This window comes from Sciurus vulgaris, assembly GCF_902686455.1.
Source record: "Sciurus vulgaris genome assembly, chromosome: 3".
Lineage (NCBI taxonomy): Eukaryota > Metazoa > Chordata > Mammalia > Rodentia > Sciuridae > Sciurus > Sciurus vulgaris.
Genome location: NC_136463.1, coordinates 124,155,513 through 124,174,486, shown reverse-complemented (window position 1 = coordinate 124,174,486; position 18,974 = coordinate 124,155,513). Strand labels below are relative to the sequence as shown.

The window sequence follows — 18,974 nt, the reverse complement described above, 5'->3', positions numbered from 1 at the left end:
GTACCAAAAAGGAAATCACAGAAAACAAACTATTTTGATGGGATAAAGTGAAAATATATTTAAAAAATTAGATGCCTCAATCTATGCTTAGAAGGAAATTTATAGCATTAAACCTACTAGAAGGCTGGGGCTGTGGCTCAGTGGTAGAGTACTTGCCTAGCATGTGTGAGGCACTAGATTTAATTCTCAGCACCACATATAAATAAATGAATAAAATAAGTTCCATCAACAACTAAAAGAATATTTAAAAAAAAAAAAACCTACTACGAAAGACGACCACAAATAAATGATCTAAACTGCCACCTTAAGAAACCAGAAAGAAAAAGAAAAAAAAAAAAAAAAAAAAAGAGCCAGGTAAAGTGGTACACACCTGTAATTCCAGCAACTAGGGAGGCTGAGGATTACACAAATTCAAAGACAGTCTTAGCAATTTAACAAGGCCCTAAGCAACTCAGCAAGACCCTGTCTCAAAAAAAAAAAAAAAAAAGGGGTGGGGGGCACAGCTGGGGATATAGTTCAGAGGTAAAGTACCCCTGGGTTCAATCTCCAGTACCTAAAAAGAAAAGAAACCACAAAGAGATGAGTAAATTAAACCCAAAGGAGAACATAATAAAAGATTATCATGAAATTGAGAATAGAGAAAAAAATTAATAAACATAACCAGGCTCCCCCATCAGCATGTAACTCCAGCCTGGAAGAGTCACAGACACCTGACTCCAAACCATGAGAACTGTGTGAACTGTGCCCAAAAGAGCCAAGTGGGTAGGGCTGCCAGGAGCTTTGGGGACGTAACTTCTACCCCAGTTTGTCCAGAGAGCAGAAGGAGGAGTCAAAGATTGTTCTCAAGCCTTAAGATTTAATGTTTACCTTGCTATTTTAGACTTCACTTCAGATCTTTCTTCTTGACTCTTTTGAAATGAAAATGTCTGTCTTATGCCTATTCTACCATTGTATGATAGAAACTTATGATTTGTTTGACTTGTTGGAATGGAATAAATGTATTCTACAAAGAACATGAATTTGGGGGAGCCAGGGTTGGAATGCTATGTGTCCCCTTCAAATTCATGTGAAACTTAATCCCTATTGTGATTATTCAGGTAGGGCTCTTGGGGAAGTGATTAAGTCATGAGGACTCAGTCTTATAAAAGGGCTAGAGGGAATGAGTATAGACTCCTTTTACACTTTTTATCCATTCCACTATATGAGGATACAATAAGAAGACACTCATCACACACCAAATGCCAGCACCTTGATCTTGGCCTGCCTAGCCTTAATTCATTAAGAAATAAATATCTCTTCTATATAAATTACTCCATCTTGGGCATTTTGATATAGCAACACAAGCTAAAACAGAAGGTAATTTATATATTCTATATTCAATTGCATGATTAAATCACAGTTCACTAATCTCAATGTTACCAATTTTTCCCTGTTTCAAATAGTGTTACAATAAATAACTTATATGTCTCCTGCAATGTCCTCAAATTGAATGTGATTCTAATCAGTACTTAACAGGAGTCTTCCACAGAATTTAACAAGTGGACCCTGAAATTCAAATGGAAGAGTTAGGGACCAAGAACAGTCAAAATTCTTTTGAAGAGTAATAATGCAGAAATTCTGTCCTATCAAGATTTATTTCAATGTTTTAATAAGGCAGTATAATATTATAGAAAGAAACACATCAATACAATAGAAAGCTTAGGACATGTACAGAAATTTGGTATGTGATGGAGGTAGCACTATAGATCAAAGGAGGGGAAAAAAGCTCAATAAATCAGTGTTAGAACAACTGGCTCTCCATTTTGAAAAAGAAAAAATTAGATCTTAGTCTCATACTATATGTAAAATAAATTCCAAACTTACTAAAGGCTAAATGTGAGATGCAAAATCTTAAATCTTTTAGAAGCAAACATAAACATATTCTTAAAAAAGTAAAGATTTTTTCCTAAAAATCATACAAACAAGAGAAGAAAAACTACATTTTTAATTTAAAACCTTTTATAACAGTCCATTTTTGGTTGCTATGATAAAATACCCAAAGCTGAGTACTTTATAAAGAAAAGAGGTTTCTTTTGTAGAAATGGTTTTGTAGGTCCAAGATCAGGTAGCCCTATCTATCTATTCAGTCTCTGGTGAGGGCCACATGGTAGATGGTATCACAATGACTGGAACATGTGCAAAAAAGATCATATGGTAACCCAGAAAGCCAGAGAGGCCAGGTTTGCTCTTTTTATAACAACCCATTCTCACATGAACTAACTGAAGTCCCAATGAGAATACATTAATCCCCTTAAGGACAGCATTTCCAGTGGTCTAGTCACTTTCCACTAAGGCCTCACCTCTAAAGGATGTACCACCTCCCAAAACTGTCACACTGAGGACCAAGTTTCTAGCATAAGAACCTTTGGAGGACACATTCGAACTATCAAAACCACAGGAAACACCATTTATGTATTTACACAGTAAAAGACAAGCCTAATAGATGAAATTACAAATTCATATAACCCAGTATCAGTGTCTTAAATATATTTATATTTCTTAAAACTCAGTAAGACAAGAAGAAAAAAATCATAGAAAATAGGCAAAGAATATGAACCAGCAACTCACAAAAGAAGATGCTCAAATGGCTCCAGAACATATGAAAAGATTCTCAATTTTACTAATAGGAAAGTACAAATCTTAAAATTATGCTTATATAAATTGGCAAAAACTAAAAATTTGTATTCATAAGACCAAGTTTTGATAAGAACAGAACCCAAATTTCAGATGACAATATAAAAGGAAGTAAATTTGCATCAGCCATTGAAGGGCTTATCTAGTAATGTTAAAGAATAGAAACCTCTAAAGACCTGCAATTCCTCTCCTAGGAATCTACCCTAAAGGAATTCTAATCCCTCTGTACAAAGAGACACATATAAAGTTGTTCACTACAGCCCTTTTGGAAGCAAAAAAAAAAAAAAGTATTTAACTGTCCCTCAGCAAAGAAAGAGAAAACTATGGTTTAGTCATAACATTAAATACTTAAAAGTAGTTAGAAATGAATAAAATTTCTAAGCAACTCAGCGAGACCCTGTCTCTAAATGAAATAAATATAGGGCTGAGGATGTAGATTAGTGGCTGAGGGCCCTGAGTTCAATCCCTAGTACCCCCCCCCCCAAAAAAAAAGAAATGAACAAACTTGTCTATTATTAACAACATAGTAAGCGAAAAAGGCAAATTGCAAAAGGATTCATATAAAATCATTTATGTAATATTTTAATGCCAAAACAATACATTGACTATTTCCATGCAGTAAAAGCACAAAAACATGCATGGACATGGAAAAGGAATTTCAAGACAATGAAATTTCCTGGGGAAAGAAAAAGAAAGGAAGGGTAACAACATGGATTGGGCTTTAATAATTTTTATTTCAATTCAAAGCAAACATGGCAAAAGGTTAACATCTATTAAATTTCAGTAGGAAGTCTAAATGTGTCAGTTACATTATGTTTGAATTTTTCTATATATTTGTTTCATAATTTAAAACAGTTTAAAGAGATTTATAGGGTTGGGGGGTATAGCTCAGAGGTAAAATGCTTGCCTAGCATAAGATCCTGAATTCAATCCCCAGCACAGCAAAAAAAAAAAAAAAAAAAAAAAAAAAAAAAAAATTAGTATTTCTATAATGATGAAAGATAAGAAAAAATAATTCAGCCTAACATGACTTCCAAATTACTTTGTTATAGTGAAACTTCATTACAATGAAGATAACTAGAAATTATAATGCCAGCTGAAGTCCCAATGAATCTTCAATCTTCAATGAAACTAACAATGAAAAAAAGTATAATGAAAAGAGAAAAGGAAATTTTTCTTCAGCTCTTCTTCTCCCAAGTTCTTTCATCATGAGAAGGGTTATGTTCCCTTGAACTGGTGACTTGAGAGTTAGTTGGATATTACTGTAAAGAAAATTCCAGGTTTATAGTGAAGAAAATTATACAAGTAATCCATGCAAATACATACATAGAAGTATAATTTAAGAGATTAGCTCTAACACCCCCCATAATATTAATAACCACAAAATATGGCATAATTAAACAGTTTGCTGAAATCTCAATACTTATGTAGAGGATATAAATGAGAGTAGGCAAGGCACAGGTCTTCATTATCAACACTTTATTGAAAGTTCATTATTTGTAGGAGTATAAACTATGGATGAAAAAAATTGTTAGGTCAGAAAATCAAATCCTGCACTGTGATTTTATACTACACTTGTGCAACAGGAGTACTGCCTCTACAGATGAGTTTCATTCTCAATAAAAGTAAAACTCAAACTACACTTTACAGGACAAAATATAACATGAGACTTCAATGGCAGGAACACATACTGAGCTAAAAAATAACAGAGAGGATTCCACAGAGCAACAAAGATGCAATAAAGTTGGTCATTTAGGTACAGACCATGTTGAGGAAAACTTTGACACCAAGTTAAGGGCTCTGAACTTTAGGCTATAAACACTGGGAAGCTATTTTAAGTAAATAAATAATATACATAATTAGCACAATTTTATATGAGTGACAGATTGGACTGTGAAATTACTACAGACAAAAAACCAGCAACTTAAGAATAGGCTATGGACTGGAGTTGTGGCTCAGTGGTAGAGTGCTTGCCTAGCACATGTAAGGTACTAGGTTCCATCCTCAGCACCACATAAAAATAAATAAATAAAACAGAGGTATTGTGTCCATTTACAACTAAAAAATATTTTTTAAAAAGAATAGGCTATGATGTCATAAAGGCCTGGATTAAGGTAAGAGTAGAGAATGAAAGAACAAATATGGGACAAAAGTACAGACTTTTATAACAAGCACAAAGAATGAATTAAGAATGATGAAAAAAAAGAATGATGCTGGGGCTGGGGATATAACTCAATTGGTAGAGTGCTTGCCTGTCGAGCGCAAGGCCCTGGGTTCAATCCCCAGCACCGCAAAAAAAAAAAAAAGAATGATGCTAAGCAATCCTTGTTAGATATCTAGTCAATATTCATTCCTGTTTTCTCCCAAGTCATGCAATAAGAAAGACCAAAGGCCAACAAACTAAAATCATGGAGGAAGAGTTCACAGTTCATCAAAAGAAAAGTGTGATGCCTAATAACACTAATTAACCAGTGCCAAACTAGTCCTAAGCTGCAAACAGTGAATATCTTTGTGATTTAAGAAATTATTAGCTGGGATTTCTAACTAGGAAAAAAAAAAAAAAAAACTAGTAATTTTTATTTAAAGGAAGGAAGAAAAAATCTACAGGGAGTTATTTTGAAGAGATATATATTGATTCAACTTTAGACATGTTGATACTATGGTAATGGCAGGATATTCAAATGAACTGAATTACCAAATTGGTATGACTCAAAATCAGTGGTTGCTTGGATTTAATGAACACATCTTAGATTATAAAAAGTTACAGATACAGGATTTCTTTAAGATGTTCGCATTGCAAAGATCCAAGAGAATACCAGTATCTCCCAAATATGTTTGACCACAGGATTCCCCTTCCAAAGAAGATCTCTGCAAAACATGTCTAGAGATAGGTGAGTACAGCTGATTCTTGATATTAAGTGTAGAGTCCTTTAGAAAGAATTCTTACTAAAATATGAAGGGATAATACCACTAGAATATCATCATTTTGCAAAGCAACCCCTAATAAAATAATGGTTTGGACAACAAAAATCAATAGTTGCTAAAATTTTGACCATGATGTAGAACTTTGTAACAAATGGACCAGGTTCACAAACCTGAACCCACTGATCAATTCTAACATTTACTATAGTAGAGACAAGCTTTTAATATGTAGCATTTAATATGATGGAACAGAAATATAAAACACTACTAAAAAGGGCTGGGATTGTCACTCAGTGGTAGAGCACTTGCCTAGTACGTGTGAGGCACTGGGTTTTATCCTCAGCACCACATAAAAAAAATGAATAAAATAAAGTTATTGTGTCCATCCCCAACTAAAAATATTTTTAAAACTACTAAAAGTTTTTTCACAAAAAGAAGAAAAGAATATGAAATGATAAGTCTCTAAATCCAACTATTAGTTTGCAGGATACAAGAGGCAGAAGATATCCTAAATATCACAAAGATGCAATCAGTAAAACACAGAATGTGGGTTTCTTTAACAAATAAACTGCAGAGAATTTTTTTTAAATGATCAGGAAACTTATGAATGAAGGATAGAAGCAATATAACAACCAAGTACAATACAAAAGACTTATCTGGATCCTGATTTGAACAAATCAGCTCTGGAAATCAAGAATGAGACTACTCAGATCTGAACATTCACTAGATATTTAATTACATTAAGAATGGATTGTGGGGTCTGGGGAGGTAGCTCAGTCGGTAGAGTGCTTGCCTTGTAAGCACAAGGCCCTGGGTTCAATCCCCAGCACCCAAAAAAAAAAAAAAAAAAAAAAAAGAACGATTGTGATACCAATCATACCTCAATAAAGTTGTGGGTAAAAAAAACCATAAAAGATATTAAAAAAAAAAAGAATGGATTGTGGTTCAGGCTGGGGCTGTGGCTCAGTGGTAAGAGCACTTGCCTAGCATGTGTGAGGCACTAGGTTCAATTCTCAGCACCACATATAAATAAAAAAAATAAAGGTCCATCAATGACTAAAAAATAAAAAATAAAAAGAATGGATTGTGGGCCAGGCATTGTGGCACATTCCTGTCAAACAGCAACTCAGGAGGCTTAGGCAGGAAGATTACATGTTCAAGGCCAGCCTGAGCAACTTACAAGAGACCCTGTCTCAAAATAAATAATAAAAAGGGGTGGGATGTGGCTCAGTGGTTAAGCACCCTTGGGTTCAATTCCTGGCATCAAAAAAAAAGGGAAGAAAGAAAGAATTAATTTTTGTGGGCTGAGGATGCAGCACAGTGTAACAGTGCTTACCCAACATGTATGAACACCTAGGATCAATACTCAGCACCCTAAGGAAAAAAAGAAAGACAGGCAGAAAGAATTATGAATATTTTAAGAAAAGAATTATCAATATTTTAGGTATGGCAACGGCACTGTGGGCTTTTTTCAATTATGGTAAAATATGAACACAACATTTACCATTTAAACCATTTATAAGTGTACAATGCAGCAGCATTAAATACATATGCACTGTTGTGCAACCATCACGAACAACCATTTCAAGAACTTTTCATTTTCCTAAACTTTAAATTTTCCCATTAAACAATAACTTCCAGTGGGTGTGGTGGCACATGTCTGTGATCCCAGCAACTCAAGAGGATGTGGTAGGAGGACTGCAAATTCAAGACCAGACTCAGCAACTAAGCTAGACCCTATCTCAAAAAAAAAAAAAAAAAAAAAAAAAAAAAAAAAAGGATTGAGTGGTGAGTAGCACAGTAGCAGAGCACTCCTGAGTTCATCCCCAATACCATAAAATAAAAATAAATAACTCCCACTTCTCCCTGTCTCCTAGCTCCTGATAACCACTATTCTTTCTGTCTCTATGAATTTGACTATTCAAGCTACTGCATATGAACAGAAGCATAAGATATCTGTCCTCTGGCTTATTTCAGTTAGAATAATGTCTTCAAGGTTTATGTATGCTGTTGCATGGCATGTGTTTTTTGTTCCTTCCCACCCCTGCCACCCCCCCGCCCCCGTACTGAGGATTGAACGCAGGGGCATTCATCCCTAGTGGTCCTCCTACCTCAGACTCCTGAGTCACTGGTATTATAGGTGCGCACCAACAGAATTTTACCCCTTTTTAAGGGCTGAATAAATATTCCACTGTGGGTGTGTGTGTATATCACATTTTCTTTAATCATCATTCATCAAATGGACACTTGAGTTATGTTTTATTTTAGAGTTCACATCTCTTTACTGAGAAATATTTATAAATTATACAATATATAATATTTGCTTCAATGTACTCTAATCTTGGAAGAGAATGGGGGGCTGATAGTTGAAACAAGATTATCATTTTGTCTTATGAGATTAACTAAGATCAGTTCCTCCTCCAGATGCCTAAGATGCTAAAAGGAAAGGAAGCCAAGGGGGCCCCATTTCTGCTGTCATGAAGAAGCAGGAGGCCAAGAAGGTAGTAAATTCCTATTTGAGAAAAAGCCCAAAAGTAGCACTGAACAAAACATCCAACTAAAAAGGGCCCTTTTCTCAAATGACCCTGCTACATCTAGCTGCAGCAGCAAAGAGCTTTCTTCTATAAGTGGCTAAAAGTACCTCTGGAGATTAACCAGTTCACCCAGGCTTTGGATGGCCATACAGCTTATTCACCTGCTTAAGCCAGCTCACAACTACAGACCAAATAAAAAATAAGACAAGAAGCAGAGACAATTGGTCATGCTAAGGAGAATCTGTGGGCAAAAGGATGCCCCCCATCAAGAGACTACCTGTCCTTCAACCACCTTAGTGCAGAATGAGAAGGCTTTGCTGGTGGTGACTGCACATAGCTTGAACCCCATTGAGCTAGCTGTCTTCCTGCCTCCCTGAGTTTTAAGACAGGAGTTCTCTACTGCATCATCAAAAGGAAGGGTAGACTGAGATATCTCCTTCACGGCAAGACATGCACCATCTTTGCCGTCAAACAAGGTAACTCGGGAGATTTGTCTTAGCTCTGGCTAAGCTTAGTTCTTATAACTGTAAGAACCAAGTACAGTAACAGATATGATGAGATCGACCATAGCTGGGGAAGTAATGTCCTGGCTCCAAAATCTGTGGCTCACAATGCCAAGCTGGAAAAGTCAAAAGCTAAACAACTTACCACTAAACTGAATTAAATGTACTCTGTTGAGTTTTCTATACTCAAAATTAAATTTAATTAAATTTAAATTAATAAAACTTAATTAAATTTAATAAAATTTAATTAAAATTAAAATTGTCCTAAAAAAGAAAACACTGATAATACCATATATGTTGGTCAGGATTTAAAGAAACAAATTTATACTTTTGTTGATGAGAATGTAAATTTTTTTAGAGGGTTCTATTTAATTTTCTTTCTTTTTCCTTAAGTGGTACTGGGAAATGAATACAGGGGCTTGTGCATGCTAAGTAAGCACTCTACCACTGAACTACCTACCTGGCTCTTTTTTTATTTTGAGACAGGATCTCTCTAAATTGTCCAGGGTGACCTCAGACTTGTGATTTTCCTGCCTTACCTTCCTGAGTAGCTGGGATCACAGGTATGTGCCACACCTGGCTAAAGTACATATTTACTTTAACTGAGACATGATTTTTGAGAATGTATCCTCACAGATAGCTTACAAATATACACAAAGAAGTGTTACAGGGATACTGACTACAACAATGTCTACGACATGTCCAGACTAAAAACAATGTAAATGTCTTATCAGTAGGGAACTGAATGCATAAAATCACACTACAATAAAAATGCAATGGAATACTATGTAACTTTAAAAAGGAAAATGAAACAGTTCTATGTGTACAAATATGAGACAGTGCCCAATAAATATAATATGTTAAGGGACAAAAGCAAGATACTAAATAGAATGACATTAACCAGACATTCACTACTTCCATTTCTAACACTACCACAAACCAAACAACCTAAAACCTCCCATGACAAAACCTCAAGGGCTGGGGACATAGCTCAGGGGTAGAGTACTTGCTCAGTATGCATGAGGCTCTGGGTACAATCTCTAGCACCATAAAAGCAAAACCTCTAAAAATGCTGGATAAATTATAACCAACATCTCTCTTTTTTTTTTTTTTTTTGGCGATGCTGGAAATGAACCCAGGGCCTTGTGCTCATGAGGCAAGCACTCTACCAACTGAGTTATATCCCCAGCCCCCCACAACTTTTAATGCATAACTAAGCTCAAAAAGAAAGTAAAGGAAATCTCTCACTAAGGAGTAAGATAGTTTTTACTTTATCTACTTATTTTGTTACAAATATGTATTATTTTTGAAATTAAAAAAGAAAATTATCCCTGAAGTGCTCTGAAAAAAGTTTCCATGCATTTAATAATTAACACCTCCTCTCAAATAGTTAAAGCAAAGTAATTTTAGGACAACTTTTCAGGTATAGCCTAATTTGATTCAACATTTACTAGCATCTATTAAACCAAGAGACTACACTGGCTTAGGCAGTCCCTATTTTTTAAGGAGCTTAGACTCTGTGAGAAACAAGCAAGGAGGCAAAAAAAAAAAAAAAAAAACCATCTATAAGATAGGACAGAATATGCAAACAGACAAACTTTGCATCAAAATTTGAGAATTAGCCTGGTGTGGTGATGCACCCCTATAAATCCAGCTACTCGGGAGTCTGAGGCTGGAGGATTTAAAGTTTAAGGGCAGTCTAGGCAATTTAGCAAGGCCCGTCACAAAAAAATTTAAAAAAAAAATAAATTTAAAAAATTTAAAGTACAGCCCTTCTTAAAATATAGAATACTGCAATTTTTTAAAAAATGAAAAAAGTTAAATAAATTCTGTCCGTGCCAGGGTAGTCCATCTTTGCTTACTATGCACAGTGATAATTTGATTATTTTGGGGAGCAGGGACCAGGAATTGACCACTTAACCACTGAGCCACGTCCCTGGCCCTTTATTTATTTTGAGACAGGGTTTCACTAAGTGGCTTAAGACCTCACTAGGTTGCTGAGGCTGGCTTTGAACTTGCAATCCTCCTGCTTCAGCCTACTGGAATAGTGATAATTTATTAATTTCTAATTCTAAAACGATTTCAGAGGCATCATTTTACCTTGCACTTCTGGCCAACACCATGTATCTCTTAAAGCAGATTACATGTATAGCACAGAAGAATCACTCTATCCAACCCAAAATGCTGAAAAAATTCTGAAAAATCACATGTCCACAATACCGTTTATTGTTCAATCACGCCCTTTCTGAAACGAGACATGATACATACAGGCAATAGCTCTACATGTCTGATAGAGATAATAAATCATAAAATACTATGTATCAACTCATAGAAGGCTGACAGGGTAGGAAAAAATAGATTCTGTGAAATCTCAGTAAGGCAAATATCATGAGATCAGGATGTGGACTATCTGCAAGAAGCCCTAAATTTGTGTGAGTACCTTCACAGAAACTCAATGACATACTTACATTCCTGCACTGAAACATCACAATTAGATCAGACTTAGATCAGATTAAAGTCTCATCTAGGACAACATGATAATTACCAATTACCACTGTATTCCAAAATTCAGGAAAAAATCAGTATTATTTCCTACTGTGATGTTCTTTAGGGGTCTTCTAAATGCTAACCTAGTCCAAGAAGTAAAAATGTCTAAAAATCAATAAAGAGTGCTCCAACTCCTATGTTACAATGTCCCTCAAAGAGGAGGAAGAAGAGGAAGAAAGTTTTTAAAAAGTGAGTGGTATATTTTTTTAAAAAAACACACAGTATTGAACAGAAGAACTAATAAGAATGCTATTTAGGGGCTAGCAGTATTGCTCGGTGGTAGCGCCCAGAATACATACACACACACACACACACACACACGAACTCAAAAAAAAAAATGTATAGAGAAGTAATTGAGCCGTCAGGATACCTATCTTCCTACCTATGTGATCTTGTCTAAGTCTTTAAACGCTGTGCCCTTACTTTCCTCTTCTGTACAATGAGAAAAATAACATCAACAATCTCAAAATTGTGAACATTAAATGAATTAAATTATGTAAAGCAGTTAAAATTTGATGACAGCCAAATAGATGGGTTCTTTTAAAAAAAAAAACAACAAAGTTTTAATAACAATCTGTTAATGAGGCTGCTAGAAAATAAACAGCCTGATATACTGCTTAGTAAAAAGTCTATGGAGGGTAATTTAGAAATCCCATTTTTGAGAATTTATCACATTGATATTCTTGCATAGGTGGGAAAAGACAGGCATACCATGTTTTTTATTTCATACTGGAAACTCAAATGCCCATCAAGAGATGACTAAATCAAGAGTGGCAAATTCATGGCATCAACATTATGTAGCAGTTTTTACAGAACAGAATGAGAACACTAATTAACTGATATGAAAAGACATCTAAGAAAAGTGAAAATGCAAGATGTAGAACAGTGCAAAGTATGCTACCCTTTGCATAAAAAAAATGACAGTAAAACTAGAAAACATTTATCTTCATTTTACTCTAAGACAATATAATATAAGGAATTGGGCAGATAGGAAAGCAGATAGGAGGGAAACTTCAAACTTTTTATTATAGTATTGCTTTTTACTTTTTTAGTTGTGTGAATAGCTTATTCAATATTATTCAAACATTAAGCTTTGAAAATATTTTTAGAGTGTCACTCATACATTTCCAGACCTCAAATGTTGGCTCAACAGTTGTTGTTGTTGTTGTTGTTGTTGTTGTTGTTAGCAAGCTCAAAATACCTCCATTCTAAAGATTTTTTTTCTTACTCTCTTTGCACAGAAGTCTCCTCTTCCTCCTCTAACTCTCAGGCTACTACTTAAGGAATTTATCACTTTATGCTCAAGTATAAGTGGATTAAAGGGTAAGTCAGTGTCCCACTTATTTTTAACATCCAAGGAGCCTTACTTGCACATAATAAGTAAAAATATTTTGAAATAACAGTACTTCAAGTACTTTAAAGTAGAAAAACGTGATCATTTCTATAAAAAAAAGGATAGTCTATCATTAATTATTAAGACCTGAAAATCGAAAAACTTGAATAACAAGATTGCTAATGTTCTTTCAACTGCTTACAGCCAAAATCTCCTCTTTTTCACTGTGTTTTTCCTTTTATCTCAGGATTTTCCCTGACACTGACATCATGTCCCAAACCAAAATCCTATATGTATTAACTCTTTGACTCACTACAGACTTTGAAATGTTGTGGGGTCGCAAGTTCCAACACCTAATGCATCACTGTCAAATACGTATGATCCTGTCAAAGATGCATTTGAATATCTCCTTTTAGACAGACGTTCACATATTAATTGGTGATTAAAGTGCCTTAACTGGAGAAGACCTAACACTTGATTTCTAATTTGCTCAAGGTTTTGTTTGTTCTTCTGGTATGAAGGGTATTCAATAACTGACTGCTCAATAGCCCTAATTCTAGATGTCACTCCAGCACACAAATACTCCACTGACAGCTCAACAGTCACTTTTCATGCATGCCCCTCCCCTTCCCTCCTCCCTCAACCCCCATCAGCTCAAGCGCTCCTTCGCTCATACTGACGGACACACGGACAGTTCAGAAGCCTTTCCCCGCGCGTCCTTTCCTGCAGTTAAAGACCACCTCCCCAGCTCTCATCATCCTGTGACCCAATTCAGTCCACAATATCACCCCGCTCCCAGTCAATCCAAATCACTTCCTAAGTCTCTTCTCAAGAATCAGGCAGGCAGCTTTGCAGCCTTTTCCACAAGTACACAATTGACAGCTCCATACCAGATTCCCCAAGTATCCCTTCCTTCTCCCTCCCCTCCTACCCCGCGAACTGGTTCTATTCTCCCTATCACTCGCGGAAAATTCACAGCCCGGTTCTCTAAATATGCTCTCCCGTCCTCCCCACCCTCTTTCCACCACTGACAGCTCAGTCACCTCAATCCCGTGTGGCTGTGCCCTCCCCCACACCCTTCCCTTGACAGCTCAGGGTCGCCTCCCAATTCCCCCCTACAGACCTCCCTCGACACCAGCAGGGTTGCCCGCAGAGCCCCCCGCCTGGGGTCGCCTCGCCAGAGGGAGGGCTCCACTCACCCACTCTCCCGCATCACGTTGCTGTCTCCGCAGTCACAAGCGCCCCCGGCCTGGCTGCGGAACATGTTGAAGTCGTGTCCGGTGTGGTCGCCCTGGTGAAAACACTCGGCGCACAGCGACATGCAGGGGGAGATGCCGCACGTCCGGCAGCGGTAGGCCACGAAGTTGGCTGTCCAGACCAGGCCGCAGAGCGCCGCGGGGTCGTAGGCCCGCACCGCGGCGCAGAACTCGTCGTAGCCGCCGCCGCCCGCCAGAAGGCACTTACACCACTCCAAGGCCTCCTCTTCGGCCGCCCCCGGACCGCCCCCGCCGCCGGCCGCCGCCGCCTCCTCGCCGCCCGCAGCCGCGGCCAGCGGCCGCTCGGCACTAAGCACCCGTTCCAGCAGCGCCTGCAGTTCCTCAGCACCTGCGCGGTTGTCCGGGCGGCTGAGGGCCGCCTTCAGGTGAGCTGCAGTGGCCGCCTTGTCTAGGGCCAGCCCCGGCGCGGGCAGCTCGGGCTGGGACTGCTGCGGCCCCCCGACGGCCGCCGCGGCCGCCGCCGCCGCCATGATGAGAGCTCAGAATTTGGAGAGTCCAGGGCCGGCAGCTCCTCCCGGGAGGGTGGGGGAATTGACTGCTGCGAATGCTCGGCCCGCCCAACTCTCGCGATATCCCTGGGCGGCCGCGCACCTCCGCTTGGGTCTCCGCCCCTGCACACACCCCCTGAGGTTACGGGCTCTCCTTCCCGCCCCTTTCTCCTGGGCTCCGCCTCTGTTCCTTTCCTACCGCTTCGCTCTCAACTTTCAAAGATGAAATAGGTACTCGCCTTAAAGAAAAATGTCTAGTAAAAGTAAATTTTTCCTTATTTGCTTAAAATTATATACGTCTTCCGGATGTATTTAGGCACCTGCATTTAGTTTTGAGATGTTTGTTACCGTTTGCAAAGCCTACGTTCCTGTTGACTACTATTATTGAAGGAGTCTCCTAATTATTGCCCTGAATCAGTTCTTATCCTCATACTATTTCCTGGTTAATCTTGTGAAGCACATTCATTAGAAAACTAAAATGCATTCTTGGCTGTCGTTCTTTTGTTCAAAATCTCTAGTGGAAAATCTCAAATCATCTCTCAAAACCCACCATCATCACAAATCTTCCAATCTTGTATTTATTTCACACGTCCATTCTCATCTCCTAATAGTATTTCAAGTTCATCACAGATCAATGGCCTGTTCACTGTTTTTTGAAGATGTTCTATCAAATCTTTCGCTGTGTCTTTATCATTTCCTGATTCCTACACTACATCCCTATTTTGGCAATGCTTGCTCAGGTCATTTCCTTTCTTTTCTTTTCTTTCTTTTTTTTTCTTTTTTTTTTTTTTTAATTCTTCCTTTTTCTTTTTTTAAGTGATATAACTCCCTTCAACTGTAAAAATATCAGCCCCAGTGCACTAATTGGTAAATTTCTTGAAGGCAGAAAGTGAATCTTCGTTATCATTGCCTATAAGTGCTCAAATATTAGTCTAAGTATGGTTGTTAAAGGGAACAATTATAACAGATAATGCTTCTTGAATATCTGGTATTTGCCAATTCTTTGTATATTAATTCTTTTAGTCCTCCCAATACTCCTATAAAGTAGGTACTATCAGAGGAAATAAAAACTTAAAGAGATAACTTATATGCCCAGAAACACACAGTAAACAACATGTCCAGTGCTATCTCCAGCTGTAGCAAGGAGCAATTGGTAGCAGCCCAGCAAACACTTGGTAAACTAATTTATTGCATGAATAAGGCAAGATGGAAATCTTTTAGGCTTTAGTAGAGATACAAAGAAAGAAATTTTCCCGGGGTGTTTTAAACAGGGAGGAAAAGAAAATTAGGACACCAGGTGATGATGTTAAACAATTAAAAAAAAAAAAAACTCCAGAGGATTTTAAACATTTATAACCTTGAAAATGTTGCATAAACTAGTCTGTAAAGGTGTTATTACAGGGCAAACCCTTATGCATTGTCATGCTTTTTTCCCCAAAAATCTTTCTAAAGCATGAGTTGAGAAACTTAATAAAAATGACCTTGTTTCAATATTAAACAAATGAGATAATTGCAGTTAAGTGTAGTTGGGAGGTCTTTAAGGACTAGAAAGAAAGGGGGAGAAGGAAGGAAAAGAGGGAGGGAGGGAGGGAGAGAGGGGAGGGGAGGAGAGGGGAGGGGAGGAGAGGTGAATGGGTAGAAAGAGAGAAGGAAGAAAGGAGGGAGGGAGGGAGGGAGGAAGGAAGGAAGGAAGGAAGGAAGGAAGGAAGGAAGGAAGGAAGGAAGGAAGGAAGGAAGGAAGGAAGGAAGGAAGGAAGGAAGACAGGCACAATCAGGAACAATGAATTATTTTCTTTCAAGGTTGTTTTCTTTTAAAGGCTATCACTGCTGCCTGAAAAATTAGGATAATTATAATTACCTGTCAGGTTACTGAGAATCTTAAATGTGATTAGCGGGCAGAATACTTTATACAGAATAGGCACAATATTTTTTATGGTATGAATGTCAACAACTGCCATTAGAATTGGTAAGGTTACCATGCTCATGGAAAAGATGTGATCTATATTTGGAAGCCAGACAGAAAGTTAGAAATTAATACTGTTGTGAACATCATGTATATTTATGTGTTCAGCAGCTATCTGCTTTGCTCCCTTGTGGTAATAGAGGTGGCATGGGCCACCAGGTGGATTGGCCAGTTTTTCCCCAGAGTTTTAAGTGGAGCCAGCAGAGAAAAGATCTTTTGTCTTTGTGAAGTTTTGGTGGACCCAGCCTAGAACTAGGATTGAAAGAGGCCCATGCACAGAGGCTGTTTTGGAGACAATGAAACAGATGCTTAGTGAGAGCAAAATGGAGATGTATCTGGGTACATCGCCCCCTTCCCTTTGCTGTCTATGTAATTGAACACGATCCTCTTTTTTACTTAAACTCGTTGAAGTTGTGTTTTTGTCCCTTGCAACTAAGAGTTTTAATGAATACAAAAGCAACTTTGGAGCTGCTTTTATGTTTTCTGTTAGAGATTTTATTCTAATTTTGCAAGAAACATCTGCCATTTATAACTTTTATCTCCTCTGTGCAATTTATTTTAATGTGAAAAAACAACTTACAAATATCACGAGTGTCTTCTCCGTATTAATGAAATTGGAACGCATACAAACATATAATATTTAGATATTATTTTGTAGCTTTCTGTAACAGCACTATGGTGCATTGTTATTTATTCAGTTTCTTTAGTAGAATAACAGTACTTAAATATAATTTTATGAGGTATAGCATTTAAGCAAGTGCAGAGTTTTCAGTTGAATTTCAGTCTGGCTTTCTTTCATGAAAACATGATCATTTTAAGAATTCCCCATGACACAAAACAATGATTTGAGGGATCGGTAATTTAGAATAGTTTTTTTTTTTTTTTTTTTAATGTTATACTAATGCATTGGGAAAAAAATTATCAGGCTTCCTGGGTCCAAATGATAGAAGCCCCCAAATCCTGAGAGAGCAAAGATTTGAGAGCCTATCATACTGAATTTGAAAGCCAAAGCAATAACATTTTTTAAACCAGAACAGAAGTTGATTATTTCATTCATTTCAAACAATAATATTTCTGATTATTTAGTGAATATTTAGTAATAGTGAAGTAATAGTGATTATTAGACAATCACTAGTAAATAATCTCTAAAGAGTAATTATTTAGTAATATTTCTGATTATTTAGTTTTAGTGAAGTAGAATAGCATCTGTAAGAGAATTCAGTGATTTTCAGCAAATTTACATAGTTGTGCGACTATCACCACAATCCAAAGTTAGGACATCTCCATCACTTTTTTTAAAAAGATCCCTATATTCAGTCTTTCCCTGTTCTCATTCATCAGCTCAGACAACCACTAATCTATTAAAATTTCTATAGATTTGCCTTGTTGAACAGTTCATGGACATGGACTCATTCAATATGTATTTCTTTGTGACTAACTTCTTTCACTGATCTGTTTTTGTAGTTCATCCATGTTGTAGCATGTATCATTATTAAGTTATTTTTCTATGGTTTAATAGTATTCTATCATATGAATGTGCAACATTTTGTTTATCCATCTACAAGTTGATGCTTACAAATTGATGCTTTGGGTCATTTCTAAATTTTTTTCAATTATGAATAAAGCTACTATAAATATTTACCTATGAATATTAACAAAGGACCTCTGTAAATATTCAGTCTTTGTAAAGTCTTTGTGTGGAAATAAACTTTAATTTCTCTTGGAAATTAAAGAATTAACATTGCAGGGCTATATGGCAATTTTAACTTTTTTTAAGAACTGTCAAACTGTTAAACAGTCTGTACCATTTTATATTCCCCCTAGTGATGTATAAGCATCCTGGGTTTCTGTATTCTTGTCAGCATTTGTTACCCTGTCTTTTTGGTTATTGCCATTCTAATGGTATATATCTCATTGTAGTTTTAATTTACCTTCATTAAATAATTGAGCATCTTTTTATAAGTTAATAGGTATTTATGTATTTTCTTTGGTAAAAATCTATTCACACTTTTGTCCTTTTTTTAGTTTTTGAACATACTTGAACTTTATTTTAAACTTTTTATTAGCACATATTAATGTACTTATCAATGGGGTTCAGCATGATATTTCCATACATACATACGTACAGTGCGCACTGATTAAAAAAATTTTGTCCATTATAAAATCTAGATGTTTTCATTCATTTTATTATTGGTTCTGTTTAATGATTCTTTGGTTTTGAACAGGTTCAATATAGTCATGAGCAGTATAGGCAGGAAATCTGGCAAATCTCTGGATCTCTGTACACGTACTGCAATGTCTATTAAACTGAAAAAGGGATGGTATTTAAACTTGTGTTGTTGTTGTTGTTGTTGTTGTTACAGAACTGAGGAAGAATTGATGACAATGGTGGAATTTTGTAGAAATTTATGAGTGTGTAGAGACCACTGTGGAATGCTGAAAGACTGCATTTGCCAACATGCATCATCACCGTGAAGCAGAGCAGGCGTCCTTGTTATTCTCCACAGGAATGCAATCCTGGAGAGAAAACAGCACACTACCCCAACTGCCCTAACCCAGAGACAGTTATTATTAAATACACACTAGTTCTCCCATAGTTAGAAGATGTTCCTGCATTTTACATGTATTATAATTTATATCATAAAGAGAATTATTGAGCAACCTTTAAATTAGTTATCACAGTTAAATGATTGTGAAATGTTTTATTAACATAGAAAACCATGACATGGCAGGT

General features: G+C 36.9%; 1 protein-coding gene across 5 annotated transcripts in view; it reads right to left on the bottom strand.

Annotated features, from left to right (window-relative positions):
- The window catches only part of UBR3 (ubiquitin protein ligase E3 component n-recognin 3), a 210,515-nt gene extending 196,207 nt beyond the window's left edge, over positions 1-14,308 (bottom strand). For 4 of the 5 annotated variants that reach the window (XM_079135462.1, XM_079135466.1, XM_079135463.1 and 1 more), the window contains exon 1: positions 13,710-14,308. In XM_079135462.1, the coding sequence (XP_078991588.1) occupies positions 13,710-14,259 (550 nt within the window). In that variant the 5' untranslated portion in view covers positions 14,260-14,308. The remainder of the gene's footprint in view (positions 1-13,709) is intronic. The other variant, XM_079135465.1, reaches the window with a different exon arrangement.
- Positions 14,309-18,974: the final 4,666 nt, after the last annotated feature.